Here is an 18,995-nt window from a genome sequence, read left to right on the forward strand (position 1 = left end):
GATCCTGGGGCCCCTTTTCTCCCTCTTGACTTCAGCAGAACCTCTATTTACTGAAACAGATCCCAAGGCACCACAGCTGAGTGGATTCCTTCTGCATACTGCATTGTTTGGGGTTTATCATTGTTCATCAGCAATTCTAGAGCGCATACCTACACACCATATCAACAGACATTGCAGTAAGTTGTTCATTACAGATTTCACAACAGCATCTCATCCAAAGACATCATGCCTTGCAAAAACCAGTAGCCCACTAGGCACTGTAGCAGCACAAGCTCTCAGGGATTTCATAAGCAATTCCCAGAAAATGAATTCACTATAAATTAACATTACGTTTTACAAAACTGTTCTTTTAAGCCCTATTTTGGGATGAAGTCTTAGAGCCTGACTCAGCGAACACACAGCGTTACTCTCGTGACACGGTGGTGAACTGGAGTTTACTCATGTGAGAAACATGGCTTGACTGCAGATGTGACTGCAGTGATGGGGATTTCGATTTCCCAAGGAGGGAAGAGAGGTTCACGCTCATTTTAACCTAGGAAGACATGTGGTGGGATTTACAAAACTGTTTAGCATGCAATGGTCTAACCAAAAGCCAGAAGGAATTGCTGGTCTCATAGCTGTTCGCATGGAAGCAGAGTGATACTGAACACTTGTGAAAGCCACGCATATCTTGTAAAGCTGAAGTTTAAACAAACTTCCAGAGTAACACACAAATAATCTGTAAAATAAGTTTGCCTAAACTGAAATGTAAGCTAAACCAAGAAACAGCAGGAAGCAGAAAGGGGTTTTCAAGGTTCTGGGCAAGACACCTGACAGACTCAAACCTCCTCTGAACACATGGAAGAAAGAATTCATAAACTCACTAAGTATCAGAAATTGATTTGACCAGGCATTTTAAATGGAACCATGTTCCCAGCTCCTTTTCTGGGAAACATGTGGCATCCTGCCCGGGATGGCAAACACGGCCCCGGGCAGCAGCAGCCCTGCCTAGCAGCCAAGACCACCACTCCCAGCACTGGCTGCTACCAGCACTTCCCTAGTTAGACCTTTAACATTTCCCTATTTAAAAAAAAACAACAAACTCCACCAACTTTAATTCAGCCGAAATGCGCAAACAAAATAGTATCTCAATGAAGCTCTAAGCAACTCTTAAAATAGAAACTTCCTACTCCTCTACTCCTCGTTTCCCAGTGTGCCAACTTACTCTTATGTCTTTTTTTTTTTTTTTTAATCTCTTTGTTTGCTACCTTTTTCACATTGTTGCAAAAGCCTGTCTTGGCCACCCAGAACAGATACAATCTTGTAATACTTTCCCTAGTCTGAGTGGAAAGCAAAAGACAAGCTTTGAAAGTGGCTATTAGGTTGCATTCTTGGGCCATGAGGGTCTTATTCTGGCAGTCAAACTAGGTGCATTTAAGACGATGCTTTTATTCTCTCTCCTTATCAAGTTTTTCATGTGGGTTTGTGTCATTTCAAAGCACAAAACATTTAGAAGTTTAAAAAGTAAATCTGAAATCAAATATAAGTAGCAACATTCAAAGTAACCTGTCTAAAACTGATTTCTTTAAGTTTCATATGATGTCATTACTGCTGAATAACAATGGTGATATTAATTTGTTTCCAACAGGAAACGCATGTCACAGTGTCCTGTAAATTTTAGTCTATTTTCAAATTACTCCAAATGTGTTAGGAACTGCTAACTTCACGTTTTTGCAACTAATTTGGTCCAAACTGACATGGGAACCATGAAATATTTCTTAATAACACATTATTTTTGAACTGCAGAGGAGCAGTAACAGGACCTAAAATACACAGCAACATTCAGTGTCATTAGTAACAGAAAGTGCTCTCCAGATTGCACATTGTTATGGGTGTAACGTTATGCTGTCGTAAATTGCTATTTGCTTCAGCTGATTCAGACGTCTGCAAATCGACAAACACTTACTGCACACAATTTATGAAGCAGATTTCCATTTACCAAAGAACTGTAAAAAAATGTAATCACGTTACTTTTTGAGATGTGGATTAAATGTCTCCATAAACACTGTGAATGGCTTTGATTGTTCATACACCTGGAGCCTTAGCACATGGTATTGAGATTCGGCTATGCTTCTGCAAAGTCTTAGATGAAGTATTGTTTTCATTCTGATACATATTCCTAAGCACAATTAACATTATATTTATGTTTAGCATTATGCTTTAAAATTATAATTTTAAAATTATAATTTAAAAATTATGTCGCACATATCAAGACGGTACATTTACTGGAACTCATATATAAAAAGAGTAGGAAGATGCAAACTGTTACTGACGGCGCTTATTTCCAAAGCTACTTAAGTTATTATATGGGAAGTAATAGATTTTCTCTTTTCCTCCGGACAGTTTTTATGCCTTTTTACAAAGATGACATAAAGTGTTAGGATTGTTTCCCTGCTTGTGTCTTATCAACACAAAATTAGAGTTCAGCCTTGCTCTCGTCAAAGGGAAAACCTTACCTGTAAGAGTGAACACTTCCAGTTCACGCAGGCTGGCTTTTCCCTAAGATACTCCATCGTTCCTTAAATGACTGTGACATTTTCTGTGAAATTTCTGTCCCCTTGAAGACCTGGGACAGAGCCTGCCGTTCTCACAGGCATTTTGCCACAGGCTTTGGTGGGAAGCAGCAGGCCAGTCCAGCTGAACCTCCCCTGCAGCAAGCCCTGCCAGCCATGGTTTCCCTTTAAAGCAAACAGTTCTGCTTTGAGTGGAACTTCAGAGCTCCGAGAACGCAGAGAAACACAAAATTCAGAAAGAACAAAGAAAAAGCAGCAGCAGCCAGCAGGTTTAGACTGTGACCATCAGCAGTCAGATGGGCTCTGAAAACATAACACGTTCCCGCTCGCTGCTAAATTCAGTTTAAGTGCTGTTCAGAAACACCTCCTTGAAGCCTACTTTTCTTCCTAACACCATTCGCCAACTCTCCCACCATGAAAAGGCAGAAAATATTATTCTGAATAGCATTTGTAGCAAGTACTTAGTACCTGTGAAAAACTTTTTACCAAAGCATAAAATGATGACTCTGCTTGTTCTACCTCCTAAAAAAACCCCACCAAGCAAACCAAAAAACCAACCAAACAGAAAAAATTGTCAGCCCCTCCCTGAGGAAAGCCTCCCAGGAAAAAGCACAGGCTTCATGAACTAAAAAGTTCCAGGTCTTGGCTTGTCATTTCTTTAACATAATGGGTAAAAGCACCTCTGATTACAACTGATATGTTGAATTGATCATTTCCTACTATCCTTTATTTTGGAAGCATAAGGGAACAACTCCAACTAGTGCTTATTCCAGCCCTTTGAGTATTTTTCAAATAGTATTGAAGCAATTTAATTTCAGCAATGACTTAATTTCGGCATTTTTAAAATGGAAAAATCTAGCAGTGTTGTAAAAAGTGATATAAATTGTATTTGGGACTTAAGTAGTTGGAGAGTCAGCAAGCGGCCTGGTAGTTATCTTGCAGGTGAGTTATACACACAGTGTAACAGCTTTATTTCTCCCTCCAGGCTGCTTGTTCGCTACACTACCCCTCCTGCCCGCCGTGGATCGCCGGTGCTCACCCGTGGGAAGCGGCTGCTCAGCGCAGTGCCACTGGTGGACGCTGGCCACGCAGCGAGAGCGTCTCACCCCCGAGGACCACTCCAGGGCACCTCCAGCGAAGCGCGCACAGCTACGATGTCCCAGTGCTCGGGCCATCCTTGACTGGTGTGGGCAGCTGATGGGAGTTAAAAGCAGCCCCAGTCTGTAAGTGGGACCAGAGCACACTGCCAGTAACAAACTCAGTGCAGGGCTGAGCTTTACACCATTTCCTCATTGCTGTTCTGCACATTTTAACTCATGGCTTCTCTGGATGTCTACCATAGCCACCTACGGACACCGATTTCTTACCTACTCCCCACATGATACAGCTTGCAAACATGAAAAGTGAATCTGTACCCAACAAGGACAATGGACTGCATTCAGCTTGAAAATCGAAAGAATAAAATCCTGTCACCTGAGAACCAGCTCACATATTTTATCTCAGTTACAACGAGCAGTGAACATGCAGGAGGAAAACACAGCTGATCAAAACCAAAACTTTGAGTTATGTAAGAAGTAAAATCAGGTAACTTTTGCTGAGAAAAAATGAAACCCAAAATAAAATCCAAAAAACCATTACTCGCCTTTCTGGTAGCAGCATTCCAGAAACCGCAATGTGTACACAGATTTGTTGATTCAAATAGCACATATAACCAAAGCTAAATATTCTGACACACACTCAGAAAAATCACAGTGGATTGTCACTTAATCTGCTATGCCGTATCACTGCCAAGCTTCAAAGGAGCGCAGTATGTTCAAGACACACATTCTGCCTTAAAGAAATAATCTTCTTAAGATACCAAATAACAGAGGAAGACTCCATGCAATTACAAGTTTGCTGGGCTTCTACAAAATAGAAATACTGCAAAGGCCGTTGATACATACTTGCCACACAGTGTGTCAGCGGCAGGCAGAAGGGGAGCTAAGGGGATGCCTGTAATAGCAAACTCAGATTCGGAGGCAACTCCAGCTGTCAGCCAGCCATCAGGCTGGGAAATCCAGCAAACACAGACCACGGCACTGCTACCAGACCTTCCTGATCCTCCTCTGACTCCGTCTTCCAGAACGACTTTCACTCCCCTTCCTCTTCCAAAGATAAACTATTCATTTTCTTCATTATGTTACGTATTACATTTAAAACATGAATGCATTAATTAATGTGCATGCACGAGAGTTAAATCAAACCCAACCACAGAGAAGTTAACTGATTTGAGAAAAACTCAGGAGGAAAGGAGGAGCAAAGCCAGTAATGAAACCTTGTAGTCCCGTCTCCCTGCCCTCTGCATTAATCTCTGTGTTTAACCAGTAAGTCTGAAAATATAAATGTCAAGTATTTAACACAGAGTTCTGACTATAACAATTTACATAGCAACTTTAAATCCAGGGTATCTTTACGCTCCACCATTCTACAAAATGCACAGAGACAGTTGCAGCAAATCAGCGTAGAGCTGCATCATACCATGCATTTCAACCAGAACACCAGGCACGCTGCAACAATTGAAAATGCTGAGGAACCCAGGAAAGCAGAAAGACATGTGTAACTTTTCTCCCAAATAAATTTTTAGGCTATTGCATTGAACAGAACTTATTATTACAAAATCCGGTTGAGTCAAATCACCACAAAGCACTCTTCTAATGACTGCTGTGGCCACACCACCAGCCTCCTGCTCACCGTGGTGGATACCTGCTCAACAGCACAGCTCCTTCTAGCATGACGCTGGGTAATTGGTTCCATCCTCACTCCAAAGGCAGCATGTTATTTACTGAATCCGCATTACTAGTTCTACCAACACGGTGGGCCTTTCATCCGAGTACTGCTCAGCTTTCATTACTTTGTCCCCAAGATCTCTGAAGATGATAGCTATAGGTACCGTGGAAGGAATAGGTACAGTTTGATGAATACAGTCATGTCATTAGTAATCTTGGATTGCTTGAAGATGTGGGAGTAAAACTGCAGGGGACGATGAATAATACCGCAGGGTGAAATGCAGCTGTGGATGAAAAAACGTTACTATTTCTGATACTGTTTATAAAGCGTAAACTGGAAGACAAAGTCAGTGCAGCATGGTAGGTCAGGACACACACTCTGCTGAATGAAGAAAGAAGGTTCTAAGGAAGTTAAATACCTTATTTCTCTTAATTCTTTGGAAACCTAGATAATTGCTTACACAGGACTCCTACAAATTAAGCAAGTATTTCAGAGACATTTCACCTTCACCGTTCCAGCGTGCCTTTTGCAGGGCTCAGGAAGGATTATTCTCCTACAGCACTGTTTAATGCCCTGCTGTATTTTGAAGTTTTATCATCATCAAGTTTTACCCTCTCTTAAACATCAGACCAGACTGACTAGAGAACATGAGCCCTTGTAGCAGTAAGTAATTTTCCCCAGCTACCACAATATTTTACACCTGAAAAAGGCAGACAGCTGGGTATGGCTTTAGAGCTGCAATACCTACTCAGCCTGACTGAGAAACACCAAGCTTTCCTGCAGAACGGATGATGCGCTGTTCCCACAGCCGACAACCGCTGAGAGCTATTGGGTTGTAGCTCTGCTACAATGACACCATGGTTGTGACTAAATCCAACACGAGCCCAGACTGTCAAGTGATTTCACTTCTCTTAAATAGTCATACTTTGACTTATCAGTGCGAGTTCACCCTATTGGAGAGGGGGGGGTTCTTTCTATGAAGTCAGAGCACAGTCTTCTGCCATTATTCACGAGCTAATTCAAAAGGTAAAAAACCAATTTCAGAACTAAGTTGCTTAAAAAAATAACTAGTAAACCCATATTTGGCTTCTCTGTAAATTTAATGCAGGTATCAAACATTTGCTGGTTATGCCTGATAAGTTACCGCAAATATAGACAAAGCAAAAGGGAAACATTAATGTTGAGTGGAAGATACGGGAAAAAACATTCACTGAAATACGGTCAAAAATTATAAGGTCTCTGTATGAAACTAGAAAATTAAGCTTATTTCTTGGACTGTAGAAGAAATGCTCAACTACTTTCTCAGCAGAACTCAAATGAACAATTATATTAACTCAATTAAAGAAAATTACTCTTAGCAAAAGGACATCAAAATGTTGATACAAAAATCTGTCTGAGAAAGGGCTTTTCAACTCAACTTACGAAATAATAAGATATAACACCTAGAAACTGAAAATAAGCAACCTTATATTGGAAATGCAGGTGATTTTTCCAACAATGAAAAAATAAACCATTAGGATGACTCATTACTGGATTTCTTGACTTCCTCAAAAGTAGATGTGCTTCCATTTGGCTGATATGTTTGTTCTGATGCAAAAAGTTGGTTGATAATCTGTGTAAGAGTTCAGAATACTGTCAAGCACCCCTTTGGCATTAAAAACTGTGAATTCATAGGATCTTCTCAGAACAAGCCTGAACATTTTGAGATCTCCTCCACCATCTAAGCAAGAGTAAGCTCAGCCATTTGAGAACAGAATTCCCGTGTTTGGCTGCAAGGAAATGGCATCCTCATCTTTTTCAGACCTTCTCCAATGCTCTCTACCATCTTTATGCCTTTCAATAGTAAAGCTTAACTGAGAGGCCTGGTCTCCAGACCAGGAATTAGTCAAGTCTTTAGAATGATTAATCCCTAGTCAGCAACTAAATGTAGAGTAGAAGCTTTAGTGTTTCACACACAGGGATGAGTGAGTTGAGACTGCCGAGAGGTTGCCTATGGACTTCTTTTCTAGCTAGGTTATGCGCAGTGGGAGAGCAGCCTTACATTATTTGGTCATCCTCTGGGTCTTGCTGCTTCTGATGGTACTTCTGTGACTTGGATTTCTGAAGTGACCGTGGAAAAAAATATTTAATAGCCCTGCAAGTTTTACCATTCTTTGCTCAATTAGTATTCATTCAGGTATCCAGCAGGATTCCTCACCATGACAGCACTCATTAATTCCAAAAGAAATATTTCTGGGATAGGAGGAGTTCATATGCTATACCTACAGCAGTCTGTAAGGAGCTAGATGTTCAAATGGTCCTGCTCCCAATTAATTCCAGTCAATAAACTACACATTTTAGCTAAAAAAATTAAAAGTACACTAGATGATACACTCTAATTTTACATTCCTTAGCAACTGCTGCAATTGTATTTAAGGGTATTTAGTGATCACGAATGGAGGGAAAGAAAATCACAAATGGATAGCACAGTGATCCAGGAGACACTCTCCATGTTCAGGCACAGGCCAAACAGCAACAGAAGTCCAAGCCCTTTCGCTTCCCCCTCCTGCCCGATCCAGCGACTTTGGTGACACGTTCAATAGAAGGGATTAAATATTGCTTATGTTCTGGCTATGGGGATTGTATTCCTGAATAATGATCACTGCCTATTTCACGTGTTCCCACGTTATTCTGCGTTCATCTAAAACCATAATGAAAACCATTTGCAGTCTTTGTTGTACCTGGCATCAGAAGGCAGAGGGCTGCCCAGTGCTAGGCATGTACAATGAGATACTGTTCTGCACCGTAGCAGTAACAATACAGATCCCAGCTGAAAGGGTAAATCACAACCACATGGCTCACATTTAATGAGTGTATTTTTATACACACGAACAATCACAAATGCATACTATAATCATTCGTATTCCATGTGCAAATCCCACAAAAACCAAAGATATCATCTGGTCAACCAAGATCACTCTGCTGTCCACACATAGTGTAGAGATGGTGTCATTATTTTTTTAAAGTAATGAGCATGCATTAAGTACGGGTTTTTTTAAATCATTATAATTTGGCCGTATCAAATCCAGCTTTTCCAGACCAACGAATGGCACATACAACATAGGAACAGTGTTCCTGCCAATTTTCACATTTCCATCACCTTCCATTGAGATGTTAACAGCAAAAAAGGAGGTTTAACAAAAAAATCACAACTAATGACTCCTAGCAGAAACATCTCACTTCTTTTCTTCACTTGTTACACCCTTTCAGTCTGCCAGATGAAAACTTCAAGGAAAAATGCTCTCCCTGAGAGTAAATGTACTGTATTTTTTGCTAAAAGAGGAAAATGCAATGAAATCCATAAGCGAGTCAATAAAAACAAAAAGGCAACTGCACCTCCAACTGCTCTCACATAGTTCCAAATTATCAGATTAACAATTGCAAATAGGAAATTTAAAAAAATTTTTGTTTTACAATTCTGATTTATTTTGTCCTGTCAAAAACTATCACTTAACTTTCTGCTTGTCTCAACTACTTGCTAAAGCTAATGGATGAAATACTAAAAATTGCTGAATATCCCATTAGAGGCCTACACCAGTTAGCTGTGCAACTTTAAGCACATTGACACCGCAGTGAAACTCTGTGTCCTCACATCTGCTCAGGTTTGTAAGTACATTACTAAGCCACGGCCTCATCTGAAGAAGTAGCGCCCAATGTTTTTGGCATTTTTTGCCTGGGAGGAAGTGCAGAGAGGCACTCCGCAGCGGACTGCTGGCCGGGTATCCTTCACACACTGTCAGCCTCTCCCCGGAGCTCTACCCAAGGGCCAGGAGAGCTCAACAAGCAGGGGTTTGCCCCCTCCAAGACCAGGAGAAAACCATCTCCCGGTGCCCCGGACGCACCCCAGGCTGGGATCCCAGCTCTGGAGAGCACCAAGCACCGGAGCAAAGCAGGAGATGTTGCAGTCTGATCACACCACGCTACCAGAGACCATGGTCATGGAGTAACCACGACACTGTCCCTCGCAGAATGTTCTTCGGAACATTGAGGTTGGGGCAACTCAACATTGGGGTTGAGCAACTCAGTCGTGACAGGGAGTGGGGGACAAACCCCTCGGGAAGGAGTCCACGTGAGAGACTTTGTGAAATTTGCTAAGAACCTTGTTATTGCCAATATTTTCTATATGGAAGGTATTTAGATGTAACAAACAGCTAGGTTACATCCTAAAATAGATGGTGTATAATGCCCTAAAATAGACTGTGCACAGGCTTATCGTTTTCAGATAAAAATCTAGAAAGGAATTACCATTCATATCACTCAGCAAGTGTAAGATTTTCTAATATACACCCACATTATGGTGTTCTCAGCCACAGATAAGATGCATAAAATGGTTACTATGAAAAATCCAGCTGATTTCAAGGAGTTAGCCCACCTGTATCACAAAAAAGCCTCTAGCGCTGCTACAGTGCACCTCTGTATGATACTTTCCATGTCACAAATCACGTTTTAATAAAATGTTTTGAGGAACTGTAAAGTATTTTAGATATACAAATTTCTGACAAACAGGAAAAGAAGTCATTACAATGAGAAAGTTACTGCCCTTTACCTGACGGAGTTTTGCTCATCGGAACACTATGGTACTAAGAGCCTAACACTAGTAGTGGGATTTTGTATTTGCTGTGACCTAGCATTCGAATGTATTTTTGAAGTGTAATAAAATTTTGCTAATGAAGCTGTGAGCAAAAAGATCATTTGCTTTTGACAGTGAAAGGATGTTCTGTTCACACCGGACAAAAGGCTGGTGGCCTCAGCAGACCGCTCACGCACAGAGCACGACTCAGCGCAGCCTCTGCACATGCCCACACTGCAATCCAAAAGTGTGACCCAAATTCATGACAGCAGACCAAAGCCGACTTTAAACTCATGGCGGTTGCACAGCTCCAGGCACCAAGTATTTACTCAGAGTCCTTGTGCAATTGTACAAATTGTCCCTCAGCTGAAGCCCACGCTTGCATTATTACAGGCTGCCATATAGGAGATGGCTCTCCAGGCCAGAAAAGCACCCTTCATTTTTGGTGTAGATATACGACACTACTACTATAAAATGTATATCACTCAGAAAGAAGAAAATATATTAAGGTAATATTAAAGATGATGGGGTTTAGAAAGCCTTATAGTGATTCTAGAACACTTTTTCTCTTCACCAGTTTCTCCCCATACGTAGTTATGCTGCGTTGATCATTTTTTTCAAGACATTTTTATCCATTTCCCTCATTATAGAGCTATTCAGCAGCAAGGAAAAAGCACTGGGTAACCATGTCCCACTTTGCTAGCAGAACTGATTTTTTTTGTTCTGACATTGCTTTAACTGTTCTGATTAAAAGCCAGCACCTGGTAAGGGTGCAGTCCTGCTACTACTGAACTTAACAGGTACCTGGGTGCTTGCAGGACTGCTCACAAAACACAGTCGAGCGAAAGGTTCAGGTTGCTGAAGAGCACTCGTTAATTCACACTCTCTTTCAAATTTTTCTTTTTTTAATTAAACATGAATTGTGCTTAATATGCATAACATTTTATGCTTTCAGAGGTAAAATCTGGGTAAAACCTTCTGAAATTAAAAGAATCTTTATATACAACACCCTTCTGTGATCTATACTTACTCTCAGGTACCAGTGTACCAGAAAATGTACTTGCAGGCCAGCTGTTCCCACGTTACTGTCCACACTTAGTGTTACTTAGACTTTGATTTTCTAAAGCATACTTTAATTGGAGAATAATGCCGTCATTTCTGAGGTGACACACCAAAACCTCGATGTTCAGGCCAGCTAAGCACTCATGATACCTAAACTCCTATTTGGATAAACTGGAGTAATCAGTTCTTTTCACAACTAGACTTGATGTCTCAGTTAAACATTTTTTCAAACTGAAACCTCAGGGTCTCCTAACGAGCAAGTTTAAATACAAGACACCCAGGCACTGTAAACCTAGAGGTGTCTAAGAGTGATGCTCAGTCCTACAGCAAAGGACTGATCAAAAGGGAAACGTCCGTTCTGCTTTAAAGCCAGCTTTGAAGACCTAGATGTTGCATGGGCATTCACAGAAAACCCGGCCTAAGTAAGGCAGTGGTCCAGAAGGCTCAGAAATGGGGAAGCTGATGCACCTTTCCATGTCTAAACACGGAGCCTATCCTACTGTTTAGTAATAGAGTGCTGTGCCAAGTGCTTTTCCTGGGGATGTCAGCATTACAATACCACCATGGAAAAGTTAAGGGTGAACCCCAATTTCCATGCAAACTTCTTTTTTTGAGTAAGAATTCAACCTTTTTAATTTACACCAAATACAGGTTTTCAACCCTCTAGCATGTATTCTCTGCCAGACAAAACTTCAGATAAAACTCATATTTGGAAATCTGCTACACAAATTGAGACTTACTTTTAACAAATACTTGCAAAGTATTCTTGCAGCTGTGATTGATACTGCAACGGCCCAAGAGACTCTCTGAGGTCAACTGAAAGTTTTAATGGCATACTAAAACTATGACATATTTTCCATTCTGAATCTCAGGCTCTTTCTCAGAGCACAAATGGATGTGAAATGGTAAAACAAGAAGTTTATTTAGCCATGCCAAAGGACCAAGAACACAACACTGACTGACAACAGGCAAAACCAACTCGCTTTACTGTCTGGCCAGACTCCTGATGCTCTGGAAGTTGGCGTCAATCATCGCTGTGTGACCACACATTAGTACAAGGCAACAAAATCGGCATCAGTACTGGGACAAGCGTGCCACGTGTTTCTACCTCTATGCAGCCTTGGACATTTAAAAAGAATTTTAAAAAAAGATATAAAATGGATTTGAAATGAAAAAAGCTTAAGTTCTCTGAACAGCTTTCGGCTTACAGAATAAATAATGCTATGTTACTGAAAGGAAGATGAAAATGACGGCAATTTCAATATGAAGACAAGAAAGGTCTAAACAGTTTTATCTTAAGTTCAAATCTTCTTCTTCACATTCCATACTGACAACTCATATTTTTTTTTTAAAAAAGTAGGTGTTTTGGGTTGTTTGGGTTGTTTTCCTTCTAAGGCAAACAATACCCACTAAAGTGTCCATGTGGACACTTTATCCAGAATAATTAGCATGCTTTGTGGGCTCTGTAAAATCATTTCTAAACAACCTGGTTTTCTTTTTTTTTTTTTTTTTTGCTGGAATAGAGCATAAGGGAAAGCATTCTGGTATAGGTATTAGCATGGCTTATTCACGATAGCTGCTCTAGTCAATCTCCCAGCATAACAGAGGCTGTAATGTTGACTAACTCTTCAGGAAAACTTGAAATAATCTTAAATATTTAGTTACTGGAAAAACTTACATACCTTGTTCCTATCTGAACTCCACACACCAAAGGAGATCATTCTGTGCACAGCACAATTAACCTTAGTAACTCCCTCTGCTGTGATAATACTAAGGCAAACTGCACTGTATTTTGAGGATTATCCTCATCTTAAAATTTTACCCAAATTTCCAAAGTTGGCCACAGCTAGTGATAAGCTTATGTAAAAGAGAGGAACTAGGTGCTGCCATGCTAAACTAGACCTATTTTTAAAAGGGACAATGCTGAACGCTCCAGTAGGAGAATAAAATCTCCCCACACACAGGGTTTTTAGTTTTGCAATATAACAGACAGGTGCTTTCCTTAACCCGGCTGGAGTTCATTCTGTGCATTGAGGCACCTTGATTAACACCCATCATAATTTTATGCTGCTATGGTAACTGTGTGAACTACTTTTAGACAACTAAACTTTTTGTAATTTTACTGAGAAGTTATTTACTTCAGCTACATCTGGGGCAATAAGTTTCAAAGTTTAAAAATAAACACAAAAATACTTGTTATTTTATTTAGCAAGTGATTGTATGATCCTGTCCTACAACACCAGGTGCACCTTATAAAAACTGGTAACAAAATATCCACTGCAGAGGAAATAAATAATTTACCTTCCTTCACCTACAGCTGTAATAAATAACCCAGTACAGATTTCTAGTTGAACAAACTCGTACAAAGGACTTGCCTTGCCTTGAATATTAGGTTCTGTAATGCTCCCATAATAGATGAGATACTTAGAGACCTGTCGTTAAATATGACTTCTTCCAACCCTCAGCGGTTTACGTTCACAGCTTGCCAGCAAACCTACCCTTGCTGCTTTCAGCTGCTGCAAAGGTGCTTAGGAACAGAGGGTGTCCCTGAAGCAGGCAGCTCCTAAACCACAGACAGCTTCATCGATCATGACCAGCATCACCACCTAGAAGGAGAGGAGAAGGCAGTGCTCTTCACGCAGCACAGGTGTAACACGCTTTGGCCAAACCGCTCCACCGAGCCGGTGAACCACCTTGCAAGCTTGCACAGTACACGGCACAGAAAACATCTCCTTCAGCCTGCAGCACCGCCTGCACAAAGCCATCGGTCTGGCCAGGCCTGCAGATGAGGTAGCAGAGGGACTACCCGGGCACCTGCTGATTCTCAGCTTCTCATCCATCAGCACACGATGCACCTCCCTCCTCCTCCTCTCCTGGCTTTCTCCGAGTCCAAAGAGCTGTCTCCCGTACCAGCGGGCTTTACAGCAGGGGGGTACCTACAACCCCCGCTATCGCTCCTGCCTGCAGTCCTGCTGCTGGGGAACACGCGGAACAACGCCAGGAACTCCTCATCAGGAAGGGACCCGAGGTGTGAGGACATGGCACAGACGTACTACGACAGAACGATGGAGGAGCCAGGAAAGCATGGAGCACTGAGGTTCGCTTTTTACAGCAAAGGACTAGAAGCAGCTGAGGTGTGTGGGATTTCATTAGACCAAACAGCCACATCAAAGAATGTACGGTCTTCACAAAAAGAGAAGTCAAACAACCCCACTGTCTGCTTTAGTGTTATTTTCCTTTTGCCTATAAGATAATCTCCATCCTCTCCAGACAGAGCTTGAAGCTGCTTGTCTTTTGCTGCTGAGGCAAATGGAAAGCGGGGAAATGACTGAAACTCAGTCTAACAAGAAGTCACAAACAGCGTTCTGTGAACATACCGGTGGCTCCATTGCCCAACATACTTCCTAAACAGTGTCCAAGGGTCTCCGATGATGGGTAGCATATGGAGTCATAACAGAGGGGCTCAGAAAGCTTTCAGAAAGAAAGGAACAGAGCTAACGATGGCAAGTTCTTTACTCTTTCTTCCTACAGACCAGCAACATCACACAGGCAAGCCTACCAAAGGCTACCAACCCACAAAATCAACGCGGATGCCTAATCTTTGTCGATCAGAAGAAACCTATCAGGCATATGTATCAGTTCAGCCATACAGTCTAAGGCAGCAACTTCATCATGTGCAGGCCTAAGACGGCAATGATGACAGGCGCCCAGGCAAGAGCAGCGAGCGCCCCGAGGTGCCACCGTCCCCCCATGCAGGGGCTCAGATCCAGCAGTGAGGGACCACCTGGATGTTTCTCAGGATTAAGTAATGATTTCTATGGAAAGATCTAACACGGCTTCACAAGAGAAATTGTCCCTGAAAAAGATAATAAAAATGACCAGTGACATCCAAAAGCCCCGGAGAACCCTGAATCCATCCCTCCGGCACTTGTATCGGGAAGTGACACTGAGCAGTGATTTCCAAACGGTAGTCAACGGCACGTCAGCAAACTGCCGAGTACTCGGCAGTGGTCTGGAGAGCGCTCGTCCGACATGTGGAGATGGCTCCATCTCCCCGTTTCCAATTTCTAAACTGCATTAAGTAAGTTTAACATACATTTGATATTTTTGTAATACAAATTTACCATCAGAACTGCCGAAGCCGCCACAGAGATGCTACCCGACCACTGATGCGAGGGAGACTATGACTGCTATGTGAATAAAACCATGAAAAACATTTCTTTAAGTATTTGGAAAATACCGTCAGAAAGGAAGCATGAAAACACCTGATCTGCTTCTACAAAAGCAAAACAAAAATGACATATTTTTTTTTTCCAAAATGCACACTGTATGTCATGTTAAAAAGAGACCTAAGTATGATTAAATGACTAAAAAACTGGGCAAGCCTCCTTGACGGTATGCAGCTTTGCACACTTGCTTATTTTTGGTTGCAGTACAGTGCCTGTATAAACATTAATACTACAAGTGCTTTGAGTGTCTAGGAGAGAGACAGGACAATTTTATACAACTAAATACTGACTTTTATTTTTCTTTGTTGAATATTTATTTGTTCATGTAATACCAAGAAAAGCAAACAGGGACATACATAAGCTGTTTTCTACTACATCACCCAATGAACTTCTCCAATACAATTATCTTCGGTTTTGACACGGTGACAAGTCTCCTCCTCTTCAGTTTTCTTTACTTTAAAATCCATCTCTGGATGCTATTGTGAGCTAAGCAAAAAGGGTGCAACGCCCCTGCAACAGAGCTACTGTTCGATTTTGTCCCTTTACACCACAAAAGGAAATACCTTTGTGCGTGCACGAGATGTTGCCCCTGAGCTGCCCGCGAAATGATCGTTTTCTTCATCAGTTACAACTAATCTCTTTTCATCAGTTTTAATCAAAATTCACCACTGCATGTAGGCAGCTTAACTCCTTTTGCTGTTTATCTTTTCACTCTATTACCACTTTGCATGAAAATCTTAATTTTTTCATGTTCTTAAGTTTTCCGAGTTTCAAGCACACAACACTCGCAGCTTCCCTCCAGCCTCTAGATCAGCCTCACCTTGTCATCTGTACCTAAGTCTTAATCAGCACAGTCCAGTGCGCACCCTTTAAGCCTCGAGTCCAGAACCACACGTGTAGAGCACGCTACTGTCAACACTGACACTAGAACTATTTATTTCAGTATTTTGCTTCGTGTTACTATACAGCTTTTTAAATAAATGGCAGAACGTCACCCCTAATGCCACGGCGAAGTTTCTGTAACAGTTTTCTGTGCGCACGGGTGGTTTTGGGGACGATCTGCAGCTGACCCCGGGCCTACTCGGGCATCTGTGAGCTGCAACGGCAGCAGGCAGTGCCTCTTGCCTTCGCCTCCTCCATCAACTATTTTGAGGCAATGATGGGAGCTGGTTAAGATGAAAGAGTTCCAGTTTAACCTTACCGAATGCCCGTCACAAAAAGCGCTCACCCAGGTGGTTCACCAGGTTTTAATTTCACTTTTTACACTTCTACCACTCATGGAGAACTGCTGCAAAGCCAGGAGCGCTCCATCCTCCTCCTCCGGAACACCCGCCGCAAGGAAAACCTGCCGGCACCGCGGCTGCTGCCCTCCTCTGCCCCCTTCCCCTCCGCCACCGGGACCCTCCGGTACCGCCCGGCCCACAGCCCCGGCCAGCCGAGCGGCTCGCAGGTGCGGTACGCGCCTGGTCGCTTATTCTGGGACCCTCCTGGGGCCGACGGCCCCCCGGAGACCCCCGCTCCTCCACCCTCTCCCCGTTCTCGGCTCGAGGGCAGCCCCCGCCGAGCCGACCGGGACGCGGCACCTTCCCCTTCGCCCCCGCCGCGGCCGGCCGGGACCCGGCCGCCCGCCCGCAGGTCGGTGCCGAAGCCGCTTCCCGGGCGCTCCGGTGAATTTGAACGCTCTCGGCTTTCCCGTCACCAACTTCCCCGTTCCTCACAGAGGAAGAAAAATAACAATACGTGCTCCTGAAGTTGCGCCCGGCCGCCCTAACTCCGGCGCGGCCGCCCGCCCATTGTCTGCCGCACCGCCGCTCCGTGAGGACGGGCTCGGGGAGAAACGAACCGAAACGAGGAGTCCTCCGCCCCGGCCCGGCCCGCCCCGCCCCGCTCCGGCTCCGGCTCCGGCTCCGGCTCCGGCTCCGGCTCCCCCTCCCCCGCCGCCGCCGCCGCCGCCGCTTCCCCCCGCCCGGCGGCCGCCGCCGCTACGGCAGGCCCCGGCCTCGGGCGCTTCGGCGGCGGCGGCAGGGCCGGCCCGGGGCGGCGGTGGTCGTCGGGGCAGCCGCCCCCCCCCCGTACCGCCGCGGGGCGGGGGTGCCCCCGCACCGGGCTCAGGGGCGGGCTCTGGCAGAGCGGGGTCTTCCCCGCCCGGCCCTCCCCGCCTCGGGGCAAGGCGCGCTCCCGCCCCGCCCGGCTCCCGCCGCCCAGGGGCTTCCCCCCTCGCCCGCCGCCCCTCCGCCAGGGCCGGGCGCGGAGCTTGGGCCCCGCCGCGCTCCCCTCGGCCCTCGGCCCGCCAAGGGTTAAACCGCAGGGCTGTTGCGCGGCGACGGTAGCCCTGTCAGCCGGGAAACACCCCGGCCGCCCCCCCCCCCCCCCCCCCCCCCCCCGCTCCCGGCCGCCCCGGGGAGCCGCGGAGGACCGGGGAGGGAGCGGGGGGGGTGCCCGGAATCCTCCCGGGCCGGGAGGCCGGCCCGGCCCGCCGCGCCAGGCGCCGGAGCCCGCTGACAGGGCGGCGGAGCCCCGTCTTCCGCCGCCGCGGCCCCCCGCTCCCCCTGCCCGCCCCGGGCGTGCCGCGGCCGGGTCCCGTGTCCGTCCCCGTCCCCCGCCTCGGCCGCCCCGGGCCCCGTCTCCGTGAGGGAAGCGGTGAGGAGCCGAGGGGAGGGCGGCGCGGGACGCGCGACATCCCGGCCGTAAGAGCCCGCCGCCGCGCCGCCCGGCCATCGCCCAGCCGGCCGGCGGGAACGATCCCCTCCCCGAGGAAGGCACAATGGCCCCCCCCCCCACACCACCACACACACCCCGGTGACACCGGAGCCCCGGGGACGGGGGGGGAGCTTTGTGCGGGGAACCCAGCAAAATTTACAAAACAAAACACACACACACACACAAAAATACAACGGGGAGAGAGCGAGCGAGAGACGGGGGCAGAGTGGCTCCTCCTCCTCCTCCTCTCCAAAAAGGCCTGTTGGAAAACTGCACACGGCGGCGGCTCCGGCAGCGCCTCTGCCCGCGCTGCCCGGCGGAGAAAAGGCGGCGAAAGGCGGCGGGACCGCGGCGAAACGGGGGGAAAGGCCCGATCTCTTTGTGTTACCTGCCGTGAAACCAGTCCTTGCAGGCATCGCACTCGATCATGAAGCGGGTTACGTCGTAGGGCAGCCTACAGATGCAATAGACGGGCACCGTCGCCATGTTAGCTCCCTTCAAAACAAGGCTGGACGCCCGGAGGAGCCGAGCGAGCGGGGCTGGCGGCGGCTCCTGCCGCGGGGTCGCTTCGGCTGCTGCTCCTGCCGAAACGCCGGCGAATTTGCAATGTCGAGGAGACGGGGTGGGGGAGAAGGGAGAAAAGAAAAAAAAAAGGGGGGGGGGGGGAGGAGGGGAGAAAAAAAAAAGAAAAAAAAATCAGATAATGCAATTACGGCTCCTCAAGGGCGGGCGAGCAATGTCAGAAAAATAATAAAGGGCTTCCCAAAGTTTGGCTGCATGGTTCCTTCGGCTCCGCGAGCGCCGACCGGACTGGGGCTTTTTTTGTTGTTGTTGTTGTTAAATGATTATTATTCAAAATGTTTGGCGAAATGCATTCTATTGCGTGCCCCCTGGTGACAGTACAGTACCGAGGCTTTTCATAAACACTCCGAAATGTAGCCCTTTCCTTGTAATGTCCTTACGTCAGCTTGCAACATTGCAATATTTCCTCTGCCGGGGCTGGGGCCGGGGCCGGGGCCGGGGCTCGGCGGAGCGGCCGGCGGGGAGGGTGAGCGCTGGCGGCGGAGGGCGCGGGGG

At 45.5% G+C, this 18,995-nt stretch overlaps 1 protein-coding gene across 2 annotated transcripts in view; it reads right to left on the reverse strand.

Annotated features, from left to right (window-relative positions):
* PHF2 (PHD finger protein 2) overlaps nucleotides 1-18,861 on the reverse strand; it is an 87,700-nt gene extending 68,839 nt beyond the window's left edge. The window contains exon 1 of one of the 2 annotated variants that reach the window (XM_069769865.1): nucleotides 18,307-18,861. In XM_069769865.1, the coding sequence (XP_069625966.1) occupies nucleotides 18,307-18,404 (98 nt within the window). In that variant the 5' untranslated portion in view covers nucleotides 18,405-18,861. The remainder of the gene's footprint in view (nucleotides 1-18,306) is intronic. The other variant, XM_069769863.1, reaches the window with a different exon arrangement.
* Nucleotides 18,862-18,995: the final 134 nt, after the last annotated feature.

The sequence above is a fragment of the Haliaeetus albicilla genome, chromosome 24 (genome assembly GCF_947461875.1).
Source record: "Haliaeetus albicilla chromosome 24, bHalAlb1.1, whole genome shotgun sequence".
NCBI classification, from domain to species: Eukaryota; Metazoa; Chordata; class Aves; order Accipitriformes; family Accipitridae; genus Haliaeetus; species Haliaeetus albicilla.